General features: G+C 41.1%; 2 protein-coding genes across 3 annotated transcripts in view; both read left to right on the forward strand.

Moving 5' to 3' along the window:
* The window catches only part of si:ch211-221n20.8 (neurogenic locus notch homolog protein 1), an 11,624-nt gene extending 4,607 nt beyond the window's left edge, over positions 1-7,017 (forward strand). For both annotated transcript variants that reach the window (XM_034881796.1, XM_034881795.1), the window contains exons 11-22: positions 200-322; positions 649-771; positions 1,136-1,261; positions 1,378-1,506; positions 1,643-1,735; positions 1,857-1,952; positions 2,115-2,210; positions 2,398-2,493; positions 5,331-5,432; positions 5,523-5,628; positions 6,204-6,320; positions 6,600-7,017. In XM_034881796.1, coding sequence (XP_034737687.1) covers positions 200-322; positions 649-771; positions 1,136-1,261; positions 1,378-1,506; positions 1,643-1,735; positions 1,857-1,952; positions 2,115-2,210; positions 2,398-2,493; positions 5,331-5,432; positions 5,523-5,628; positions 6,204-6,320; positions 6,600-6,678 — 1,286 coding nt within the window. In that variant the 3' untranslated portion in view covers positions 6,679-7,017. The remainder of the gene's footprint in view (positions 1-199; positions 323-648; positions 772-1,135; positions 1,262-1,377; positions 1,507-1,642; positions 1,736-1,856; positions 1,953-2,114; positions 2,211-2,397; positions 2,494-5,330; positions 5,433-5,522; positions 5,629-6,203; positions 6,321-6,599) is intronic.
* A 3,305-nt stretch (positions 7,018-10,322) lies between these two features.
* LOC117950615 (cytochrome b-c1 complex subunit 6, mitochondrial-like) overlaps positions 10,323-12,677 on the forward strand; it is a 5,092-nt gene continuing 2,737 nt past the window's right edge. The window contains exons 1-3 of the mRNA XM_034881799.1: positions 10,323-10,517; positions 10,926-10,964; positions 11,419-11,580. Of these exons, the coding sequence (XP_034737690.1) occupies positions 10,473-10,517; positions 10,926-10,964; positions 11,419-11,580 (246 nt within the window). The 5' untranslated portion in view covers positions 10,323-10,472. The remainder of the gene's footprint in view (positions 10,518-10,925; positions 10,965-11,418; positions 11,581-12,677) is intronic.

Consider the following 12,677-nt stretch of genomic DNA (forward strand, 5'->3'; position numbering starts at 1 on the left):
GTGTGTAAAGCAGAAAATGTGTTGAGACTTTTGGAGACTTGAGAGGAAGTTTTGCTCTCTGTGTGTCATTTTAAATAATTGTGCTGTGCATGTAATTTTAGTGTGTTAGCAATTGGAAAAAACTGTAAAAACCGGTGTTTTTTACAATACATGGAGTACATTGTATAAAAATGTGAACTAACTGTCTCTGATCCCACAGATGTGGATGAGTGTTTGGCACTTAATGGGACCTGCAAGCACATTTGCATCAACACTCAGGGGTCTTTCCAGTGCTCCTGCAGGCCCGGCTACCAGCTACACATTGATGGCCACACCTGTGTGGGTCAGTCAATTACCAACACTCTTTCACTTCTCACTGTGTACTTACTCATTTTATTAATTTAAACAGGCTGCAAAAAATACAATAACTGTCATGAATGTGTTACACTGTCTGATTTCGTTTGTGTGTGTCTTTTCTGCTCAGACGTAAGTGGATGTCCTAAGGGCACATTTTTGAGAGTTAGTGAGATGATAAAGCCAGACTGAGTTAGGTATCAGTTGCACAGCAGAGATAAATGTGCCGATTTTTTTAACTATGTGTGTGTGTCTGTGTGTGTGTCTGTGTGTCTGTGTGTCTGTCTGTGTGTGTGTTTGTGTGTGTGTGATCAGACATTGATGAATGTAAACTCCAGAGTGGCGGCTGCTCTCACACCTGCACCAACACTCCGGGAGGATATACTTGCCACTGCCCTCCTCCTCTGCTGCTAGACACAGACAACCTCACCTGCAGCAGTACGTTTCCCATTACATCACATTATTTTTAGCCAAACAAAAGAAGAAATAGTGTTTAAGAGTATAAATTGCCCCTATTTAAAATTTGAAAACTTTACAAATAGTGCAATTTGAAAACTTTACAAATAGTGCGTCAAACTTCTTTTCTTATTACTTATATTTTTTGTTTTCCGTGATCTCACTATAGCCCAGTAATCAATGGCTACAAACAGTAGTTTTAATCATTCTAATTATGTGTTGCTTGAGAAATGACAGATTTATTGATTCTTGTATTACTTTACGGATCAATCTTTTCAGTTCTGCCCAAAACACTTTAATAATCTTTAAATATTCAATGTTAAAATCCTTTTTTTTTCTTGAACAGATGTTACAACCTGCAAGCTGAGAAATGGTGGTTGCGACCATATATGTAGCGTGAGGGCGGAGGGCCAGGTCCAGTGTAGCTGTCGAGCCGGCTGGAAGTTGGGCGAGGACCAGAGGAGCTGCGTGGGTGAGACAAATTTTTTGGTTTAATCCTTCAGATAAAAAAACATCTACATGCGACATATTGTTTCACTGTTTTGAAATGTCTGCCTGTTTAAATATACCACTGTCTTTCGTCGTAAGATGTGAACGAGTGCGGAGACTTTACAAACGGAGGCTGTGAGCATCTCTGTGTGAACCGTCCTGGTGGCTTTAAATGTGCCTGCAGCAAGGGGTATGAAGTGCGGACTGATGACCTCACCAAGTGCCAGCGTGAGTCAAACTTCAAACATCTACTGTAATATCGCAGACATCAGGACTGGGAAAGGAACTGCTTCATTCTTGTTTTTTTTAAGGGGTTATAATAAATGATGAAACAAATTTGTATCGACTTTTCTGCCAATTCCAGCTGTGTGTAACCCTCGCTGTCAGAACTATGGAGTGTGTGTGGCCCCAAATACCTGTGACTGCCCTCCAGGCTACCCTGGACTTGGATGCTCAGGTACAAACTTTGACTGTACAAACTTTGACTGTTGTACATGGATAACACATATGTGATTGTTAAGAGCACAGTTAATTGCAGTTGCTGTGAGACATGGATCCATGTTGATTGTGTATTTCAGCCATGTGCTCCCCACCCTGTGCCCATGGAGGCAGCTGTATGCGCTGGAACAAGTGTCTTTGTCCTTCTGGCTGGACCGGAGCGGGCTGCCACACAGGTACTTCACCTCTGACCTTAACATAGACCATGCTGAACTTATGTTCAAGCAAGCACTGTAGAGACACTCTGTATAAACACAGGAGGATATAAGTTACAGTGAGTAAACAAAGCATATTGCATAAGCAGTTACAAATGGTCCCTTCCTTTTGCTTTCTGTCAGCGGTGTGTGAGCTGCCCTGTGCTAACGGTGGACGCTGTGTGGGGCCTGAGACCTGCCAGTGTTCCTCTGACTACACCGGCCCCCAGTGCCTCTTGCGTAAGTAACAAAACCACCAACACATCTGGCATCAGTTACACCAGGAATGCAGGTACTTCTGGGGGGTAGCTAGTCATTTCTAACTCCCTGCCTCCATGCTTAGGGGCAACCCTGCCTGTTGAAATATATGCATTATGCCATGATGGAAAAACAAAGAAGCAAGTGTTTGTGTGCGTGTATTTTGCAGCCTTGTGTACTCCTGCCTGCCAAAACGGAGGAAGATGTGCAGATGTTGACAAATGCACATGTGTTGGTGGATGGCAAGGAGCTCGTTGCCAGATAGGTGAGGTACCACTCGCCTGATTTGTATCTATCCATTGTTACATAACTGAAATATTCAGTCAGTATGCATTTTACATACAGGACCCATGCTTTACAACAAATCATGGTCAAAGTATAGTAGTCATGAGAATTGTTGCCTACTCGCACTAACTTATGTAAAACAGATAACCCAATGTATAACTAAGACCATGTACAGGTGGGAGAACAAGTATTTGTTACACTCCTGATTTTGCAGGTTTTCCTACTTACAAAGCATGTAGATGTCTGTAATTGTTGTCATAGCTAAACTTCAACTGTGAGAGACAGAATCTAAAACAAAAATCCAGAAAATCACATGTATGATTTGGTACAGAAACCTTTGTTTACAATTACAGAGGTCATACGTTTCCTGTAGTTCTTGACCAGGCTTGCACACAGCGCAGCAGGGATTTTGGCCCACTCCTCCATACAGACCTTCTCCAGATCCTTCAGGTTCCAGAGCTGTTGCAGGGCAATACAGACTTTCAGCTCCCTCGAAAGATTTTCTATTGGGTTCTGGTCTGGAGACTGGCCAGGCCACTCCAGGACCTTGAGATGCTTCTTACGGAGCCACTCCTAAGTTGCCCTGGCTGTGTGTTTCGGGTCGTTGTCATGTTGGAAGACCCAGCCACGACCCATCTTCAAGCCTCTTACTGAGGGAAGGACCCCATCCATGCTCCACTCACCACAGAGCAGTAGTCCTGTCCCCTTTGGAGAAAAGCATCCCCAAAGAATGATATTACCACCTCCATGCTTCACAGTTGGGATGGTGATCTTGGGTTGTTCTCATCTTTCTTTATCCTCCAAACAAGGCAAGTGGAGTTTAGACCAAAAAGCTCTATTTTTGTCTCATCGGACCACATGATCTTCTCCCATTCCTCCTCTGGATCATCCAGATGTAAATTGGCTAACTTTAGATGGGCCTGGACATGCGCTGGCTTGAGCAGGGGACCTTGCATGCGCTGCAGGATTTTAATCCATGACAGCGTAGTGTTACTAATGCTTTTTTTGAGACTGTGGTCCGAGCTCTTTTCAGGTCATTGACCAGGTCCTGCCGTGTAGTACTGGGCTGATCCCTAACCGTCCTCAGGATCATTGACGCCCCACAAGCTGAGATCTTGCATGGAGCTCCAGACCGAGGGAGATTGACCGTCATCTTGAACTTCTTCCATTTTCTAATAATTGCCACAACAGTTGTTGCCTTCTCCCCAAGATGCTTGCCTATTGTCCTGTAGCCCATCCCAGCCTTGTGCAGGTCTACAATTTTATCCCTGATGTTCTTACACAGCTCTCTGGTCTTAGCCATTGGGGAGACGTTGGAGTCTGTTTGTTCGATTGAGTGTGTTGACAGGTGTCTTTTATACAGGTAACAAGTTCAAACGGGTGCAGTTAATACAGGTAATGAGTGGAGAACGGGAGGGCTTCTTAAAGAAAAACTAACACGTCTGGGAGAGCCAGAATTCTTACTGGTTGGTAGATGAACCCATACTTTTTTTTACAGTTACCCATTGTAACGTCTAATGGCTTCTACTTAATAATAATCATCTGTTCTCTCTTTGATCTCTGCTCCGGCACGCGTTACACAATCCCTGCACATTTACACTCTTGAGTTTAATTTGCTTCCATCAGGATTCAGGTTTTACCTCTCAAGATGAGGCACTAACTGATATATGTGGTTCCATTGTTACGTCAGCTGTTGGGCTTTTTAAACAAAATGGGATTTGGGTTGTTACCAGCTGTGGATGCAGCAGAGTGTTTCCTGGTTTCTAGCTTTGTCTCTTCGCTGCTTTCTGTTGTTATATTTTTCTATACTGCTGTACTTTAGTGTATTAACGTCATTGAATGCAGTCTGTAAGCCTATGAGATAAAAGCTCTACTTCTTTACTTCGCGGATGAAGAATGTGAAACAATAAATTAAGAGCTAAAAAATGGCTTTATGAAAAGTGTAAAATTCAATTTAGTGTTAAATCACAACAGACATTATTACCTGAGGACACTTAGAGTAGACAAGGCAGGTCTAGACCACACGCTTAATTTACAGAGCCCTGACGAGCAAAATGGAATGCAAAATACAAAACCCACAGTTCTGTTTGTGTGTGTGTGTGTGTGTGTGTGTGTGTGTGTGTGTGTGTGTGTGTGTGTATGTATGTATGTATGTATATATATATATATATATATATATATATATATAGCCAGTCGATGGAGCTGTCCACATTCTTCCATCGTTGGTTCCTCAGGTGCAACCCAGAAGCAAATACAGTTTTTAACCACAGGGCGACACACACACATGCACACGAACAGCAACACCACATAAGCATACATAAAAGCAGTAATTTGTCTGGACAATTAACTTATATCTCATGGAAATAAATAGAACCAATGGTGTTAATTGCAAATATGACTTGGACTTTCATCGATCAAAAAAGGTAAAAATGCGTTGTATACTCTACCCGTGGAAAGCTCTACAAAGTTTGTTTTTTTTCTTTTTTGGAAGCTGCAGGATTTACAGCCTCTATAATGAGTGTTTAACATCACAGTGTAAAGTGTAGTCAGTAGGCATGCAAAAACATTAGTTTTTAAGGGGATCTGAAACAGTAGAGAAGGTCTTCGCTTATCAGGTTCATGTCACATACAAAACAAACAGTCCAGTCCGTGGGAAGTCCAGCTTGTCTTTTCTCTTTTTGCTCTACTAGTCATCCGTCACTGATGTCCCAATTCAAATTAAGATAACCAATCTTAACCACTACAACACACTAACTAACTAATAGATGTCTGTGAATTTCTACCACAAACTTTACTAGTCTTTTCTGTCTCCCTCAGAGCCTGTTCAGTGTCAGACACCTTGTAAGAACGGTGGAGTGTGTGTGGGTCTCAACAGGTGCCGTTGCGAAAAAGGATTTACCGGACGTCTCTGTGAAACGGGTAGATCTATGTTTGTTTGTCCGCGTGTTAAAAAGACCATTCTTTGCCGTCCCTTCGCATTGAGACTCTAGCTGTGTGGTGTGTCTGCAGCGGTGACCACTCCTTGTGTGCCGCCCTGCCAACACGGAGCCACGTGCAGTCCTCACAACACCTGTACCTGTCCCGAGGGCACTGCAGGCCTGCGCTGTGAGAGGCTGTAAGTATGAACACCACTGTGCTCTGTCTACTGCTCATTACCGGTCTGCTTTTGCAATGAAAGTTGTTTTTACTCAAGCAAATTATATCAACAATGTCCAACTGTTTACCTATTATGTGATGTACAGCTTTTGACATGCTCTATTTGTGATTAGGAGTCTGCAACAACATCAATACAGCTGTGGCACTCTTTACAGGGCCTGAATTATCCTGAATGGTCTAGTCTAGTCTTCATGCTTCAGGTGCACTAAATTGTGTTGACTGTGTCTCTCTGCAAACAGACAAGGGTGCACACCCCCTGTTTTCCATAAAAGGTCAATCTGAATGACCCCCATTCAGACTAGTTACTGTAATGGCAGTGTACATTTACTTCTTTTCACAATAGTGGAAAAGACCAAAATACATAAATACCTTATGTTAAGATAATTATCATAAATGTTAAAAAAACACCAATAATACTGCTTTATTATTTTTCAATTGGTTGAGCTGATGTTGAAATGTGTGTAGGTTTCAGAATGCTAAATGATTCAAATTGCTACTATGATTTATTCTCATGGATGTGTTTGTGTGTCCTAGGACGTGCCCTGTGGTCACCATGGTGGTCAGCATGGCTCGAGCTGTCCGAAAGGCGTTTAGGGAGAGTTACGTGGACCGCTGTGGACCCCTGGGAGTTCAGCTTTGCACTAAATACAGGTTTCCTGTTTTCTTATTACATCCTCCAGATTGGAATTAGGTAGGTCATAAGGTTGTCATGTGTTTGGAGTAACAGAACGGTGGAGTTTTTTCTTCTATATGTACTTACTAAAATGAATTTATAAATAGTTATTCATGTTTATGACAACACATTATTGCATAGTCAAATTTGAGAGGTGTGTTACAGTAGCATTTGGGTGACCATCAACGCATGGCAAGGTTAAGTTAAATCAGAGTGTAATTATAATATTAATACATGCTCTGGGGTTGTGTTTCCAGGATGAACCAGGCCCGTGTGTACCTGCAGGCATACAGGGTGGGCTACAAAATCCAGTGTCCAGAGAGGAAGGGCAGATGAGCAATGTTATATAAAAGCTTGTTGTCCTTGAAAAACATCACCCTACAGATGTGCAACACAGCAAAAACTAAAATGAAACAAGCTGTAAAATGAAATGTTACTGAATAAGTGAGAGGGCGTCTCTGAGGGCAGCCTCTATGTTGAAATACAAAGAGGACATGTATCATTAAGGCTATTATTTGATCTGTGATGTATGTTGACGATTATCTTTAATTAGTTCTGTATAGTCATATGTTTACATTTCAAGAGAAATATTCCTCAGTATATGCAATGTGCAATGGTTTCATTATTTGTCATGTTTGTATATGGCAGCTGAAAGTTAATAAACGTTCCTTTTTTTTTAAATGGTATCAATATTGTGAACTTTTGTCAATGATTGTCTAATAATAATTATAATAGGTTCTAGGTGCAGTACTCAAAGAGTTCATTTCAAGGATTATTCCCACTAAAGATAAACTGTCACACAGTCAAGTTAATGAGGTTGATGAACTAGAATTACTGCCTGTAACACTTGGCTGTATCAGCCTCAAGGGACCTTATCCTCTTCTCTCTGTTTTTTTCTTTTTTATTTGTCCATCTTTCTCCAAAACTATTTCTCAAAATGTTCCTAAATAGAAATGGGAAAGGGAGAGGACCAGGGCCTGTAATACCCGACCACACGCCATACGAGGGTGAATTCTTCCATTGGTGGGTAGAACTGACCTGCTACCTTGGCAGCCAAAGAGAACTGAGTGATTCAGTTGTTGTTTGCCATTTTTTACATTTCAACTAAGGCCGCCATTTGCTTGGAGCTGCAAATGTGGTGGCACATTACTGGGGGGGAAGAAGCTGGCTTAAACAAGCAACCATCAAAAGATAAAGGATAATTAAAAGAAAAGTAAAATGGTTGGTCGTGTGTATGGTGGAGGAAAAGGAATGTGTCTGCTCCTTTTTTGTGGACTCAGAGGAGCAGTCGGTCTACGATAACTGTCTCTGACAGGGGAAATTATTAAATAAAAAGATTTTAAAAATATGTTTGAGACGGTCATTAATTATATTAATTTCATAAATAACTTTACAGCACTTAAAGGTGCATTCTTGATGGCCAAACAATCAAGAAAAAAAAACTTCAGTCCCTGGGCAGGACGCAGGTAAAGTTAGAATGGACACCTAAAGTTGTTGGCTAGGACATAGGCTGACAAAAAACAATGGACCAACCAAAGTGAGAAACTTGCATGCAAACATCAAACTATCAAAAGAAAGTACAGAGTAGCTTGGATTTCAACACAAAAGGATCGGGACTTCATTCTCAGCCCAAGATGCCAATACTCCACTAGCCACATAGCCTAGGTGTTTGTCTGTCATGAATGTCATTTACAGATCTGTCATGACCTCTACATGCCATGACCTTAATTTGTCTCATATCATTCAGTCCAATACTGCCCCCTAGCGACAAATGTTTTGTTTTTTTTGTTTCACTTACAGTTCATGTGATAAGGGACCAGCTGCGGCCTGTAGCATGGATGTACTGTATTAAAAGACATGTAAAGACGTCATCATGGGCTCTGGAAAATGTTTCAATACAATTCTGTCATTTTATAGGCCAAACAATTATTCAATAAATAAAGAACAATAATTAGCACATCAATACATAATGTAACAGTCAAAACTATTCACAAGAAATGTTTTGCTGAAGTTTCTCCCGTTTTGGTAATTTTGGTGATGCAATTTTCAAAACGTGTCCTGTATCTGCAGTCAGATGGGAGAAAAGTGGGAGAAAAATAGTCCAGAGTCTTTTGGTGTCAGATTTCAGTGTCAGAGTGGCTCTGGCACTGAAATCAAGGAGGTTGGGGTTGGGAGATCAATGATTTTGGAAACAGTGTGCGCAGTACAAGACAGCTTGCTTTTGTTGGAGTTAGATAGCATCGTGAGGATAACAGTTACACTAACAGGGTGTCAAAATGGGAATGCACTCGTAAAATGATTCTCAGTGGCATTCTTTATTATACAGTATGTCAGGTTTGTGTCTTTGATGTGCTCTTATCTAAAACTACTTTCTTTGCGTTCATTTTACAACACAAGAATCATTACTCTTTTTGTTTCTTTAACACACTGTGGGAATACTTTGGGCACACGGTGGACAGTGTGGACAGCTGAGACTATTTCATTTAAAGAATCAACTTTCAACTTCTAAACATTCACACAACCAGAACTTTCCCATATCATCCTCAGTCAGAAGGTCTCATTGAGTGATTTAATTGCGCATTGTTATCCATGCTGTGGCTGTTTGTGGAAGAAAATCCGTCCAACAAGCTACATTATACCCAGCAGCGGTTTTACCCCATATGCTGGATATGGAGCTGGAGAAGCATTGTCTTCAGTCCTTTAGTAGTAACACAGTCCACTGTAGTGGAGGCAGTGAAGAAGCATCAGGCTAAAGCTCCTAGTGAACAAAATAACTATTTAGTAAGCCTTAACTCTGAGGGGGAGCTCAGGTGGTAGGTCCATAGATAAAGTGACATGTGGTCAGCTCAGAGCTCAGTAGTTCAAGAGTCCTAAGTCTTACGGCCTGTGGGAGGAAGCTGTCCCTGAGCATGCATGGTGTTGCAGGACCAGCCAGGCAGAAGAGTTTGTAGCTAAAGTGATTTGGGTCACTGATCACACTGTTGGCCTGTAGAACCTGTAAAAGTTGCACAGCATTTTGGTGTTACATTAGTTACATTACATTGTCATTTAGTTGACACTTTTATCCAAAACAACCTCCAATTAAGACCTTTCCACCCTGAAGGTGCAAACTTCAGACTGCAAGTAAGTGCAAGTAGGCCTATGTATAAATGTACAAATATATATAGCGAGAAAGACGAGAGAGAGAGAGAGAGAGAGAGAGAGAGAGAGAGAGAGAGAGAGAGAGAGAGAGAGAGAGAGAGAGAGAGAGAGAGGTTTGGCATGTACAGTAAATGCAAACTTTTTTAAAGGTGTGCCCATGAGCCTCAGCCACGGAGGAAAACATAAATCCGCCTAAGCCTATGCCTCTCATCTCTCACAAAGATGGAAGCACATATCATTGTAGGCTATGATGTAGTGTATAGATCAAGGGAAACACTGGACTTGACTGAATTGAACAATTTTATTTTCGGGAGGCAGATTCAAGACAGTTCTTTAAATCTTTCTATGCATGTGTGTGGTTTTAATTCTGCAATGAGGAATTATTAACAGTAGACCCGGACTAGTCCATCATTTAAGAAAGACCAAAAGTACAAAGCAGGCCTTACTTTAGGCCACAATTTTATATATTCAGCTAGTACGGGATTTATACGTGTGGCGAGAGGGAAGCACACAACCCACATGACTGCCAAACTTCAAAATAAAACGCATTAATTGACTTGTTTAGAAAAAAAAAAAAGTTAAAACAGAAAAACTGCTACTAAGTGAGTGGAAGGGTGAATGTCATAGTATTTGTTAAACCATTTGTTTATTCTTAAGCCTGTTGTGCCTCCGTTTTATGATCGTATCAAATCGTTAAGTGATCTGCTCGCCACTAATTGAGCCAGTTTGTTGGTTTCAGGCAAGGCTAAAAATAACTGACAAAAACGTAAGGTATTTTCATTAACGCTTTCAATGAGGATGTCTTTATTTTCACGGTTGACCCATAGCTGTAATGGTTGAAACATAGTTGAACGGGAGATTTGTTTTGAAAGTCCAATGACCGGAAACTGTGACTGTCGTTGACTTGATAGCTTTTGTGACACGCTGTGTCCTCTAGTTAACACTCGAGATTTGACGGCCGGTCATTTAAGGTCAAGAGCACCAAAATCATGGTGTTTGAGGAGAAGATGGTCATGAACGGAGAGCCCGGGGATGTTAGTAGCTTTCACAGAATTAAGACAAAACTGCTATATGCCAGTAACGTTTGGTTATTTTTAGCTAGCAAGCTAACATACACGGCTAACGAAGCGTCATCTATAGCTAGCTTGCTAGATGTAAACAGTCTAAACAGGCTGTATATATATTGATATATATTCAATATCTATACAGTCTATGTGTATGCATCGTCACCTAGCTTACGTTAGCATTGGCCAACGTTAATATTTCTATCGTAGTTCAGAAACATTATGAGACTGAGCAGCAGAATGCAAGTTGTATTCTATCTATCGTCGTTGGTAGCTGTCATGCTAATTGTTGAATGTGTATTTTCTACCAAATCTGATCTGTCTGATAGATGGGAGTGAATTAACGTTATAATTTTGTCACGTAACGTTCTGTTTCAGGAGGAGGAAGAAGAGGAAGAAGAAGAGCAAGACATGGTGGTATGTCCGTTTCAGATCCTCATCAGAGTCCCTCTGTATTGTGAGATTGTGGGTTTGATCAGGGGTCCGCGACCGTCCTTTTATTTATTTGTCCTTTATAACCGGATTAAACTTTGTATTAAATATATCAAATTGTCAAGGAAGAAAAGGAACATTTATCTTGAAAAGCAATTTTAAAGTGACAAGCGTGAGAGAGAAAGGTGTAAAAGAACAAAAAGGTGCTGTAAAAGTTTTTATCCCCTCTAAATCCCCCTCATAAACTTGGTTATCAGCTTGTCAGGTACAGCTTTGGTCATTATAGAGGCTTTTGTGTAGGTTGTGTTTAGATGTTCCAATATTTAGTTCCTGGTTGATAACAATGGGGTAAGTGAGTGTATTACTGACTGAATGCGTGTCCCCTTATGAAGGACCCTCATCAAGGTACATATTCTGAATGCTGCATATTCTGTTTCAGGATCCCCTTGAAACGATGCGACAGAAGTGTGAAGAGACAGAGCACTGCGTTCACACTCGGGAGCGCCTGGAGCATTGTGAGGACAGAGTTGGCTCCCGGTCTTCGACGGCGGAGGATTGCACTGAGGAGCTGTTTGACTTCCTGCATGCTCGGGACCACTGCGTAAGTGTGACATTTGCCAATTGTATCAAGCCGAAGAATCACAAATCCAAAGAAGTCAAGCTTCATGGGTAGGCATTTTATTTGTTGTGTAATAGCTTGGCTAACACTAGTTTTGCCAGCAGTAGGCCCAAAAGCTACTTTAACAATAGCACTGGTTCATGCTAAGCTCTGTCATTTGGAGAGCTCTGTTTCAGTCACCTAAGCATGTTACTTTAATTGTGTTATTTTTAAATAGAATGTGATCAATATGGTTTTGTCAAGTTGAGTTCAGTTGAGAAACGTGGCTTGCAAATGATACATTAGACTCATGATACAAAGTTGCATGTATTGTACCAGTAGTCTTGCATAGCCAGATCCTACTCCACAGCGCTGCGGAGGAAGGTCTGGCTACACCACACATACATTCTGGGATAGGAGAAAAAAAATCTCTGGGTTGTTTGCATTTCTATAAACCAATCACAATCGTCACTAAGCTCCGGACGCAGTGCCGGTGGCTCTGCAAAATAGTCTTGGGAAGGAACTTGTTCTGCAGGGACCTCGCAAAAGGAAACGCCACATACAATAGGGGGTGTGCTCAATTGAACTAAGGCATTAAGATCAATTTCCAAAATATGTTTTTTTTTTTATTCCTCTTTTTAATCATCTTTAGCATGGGTGTGTAAACTTTATCAAGCCATTGTATACACATACAAACAGAGGTGTAGTGGTAAAAAAAGAGTTGGGTAAACTATAAATTCTTTTCCAATAAGGTGAGCCACGGCCATAAAAAAAAATATATATAAAAAAAACCAATTGATTTTCTCCATAAGAATTTAGATTATCAGCCATAATGTCTAAACCATCTGGTTTAGACAGGTAGACTGACCCAGTTTCTGATCCTGATGAAGCCAGAAGTCTGTATGATATCAACCTTGTAACATTTTAAGAAAAACAATGATCCCCTAAGAGATTACCAAAAATCCTAAGCGTAACAGCAACGTTTCTGATTGGTCCAACTGGCTGTTACCATGGAAACGTTACGTACCCGCGAAACCGCGAACAGCTAACTAGAGCGACAACAATAACTAGCTAGCGGACTAGCAAAGGGAGCTTTTGTC

This window comes from Etheostoma cragini, chromosome 9, assembly GCF_013103735.1.
Source record: "Etheostoma cragini isolate CJK2018 chromosome 9, CSU_Ecrag_1.0, whole genome shotgun sequence".
NCBI lineage: Eukaryota > Metazoa > Chordata > Actinopteri > Perciformes > Percidae > Etheostoma > Etheostoma cragini.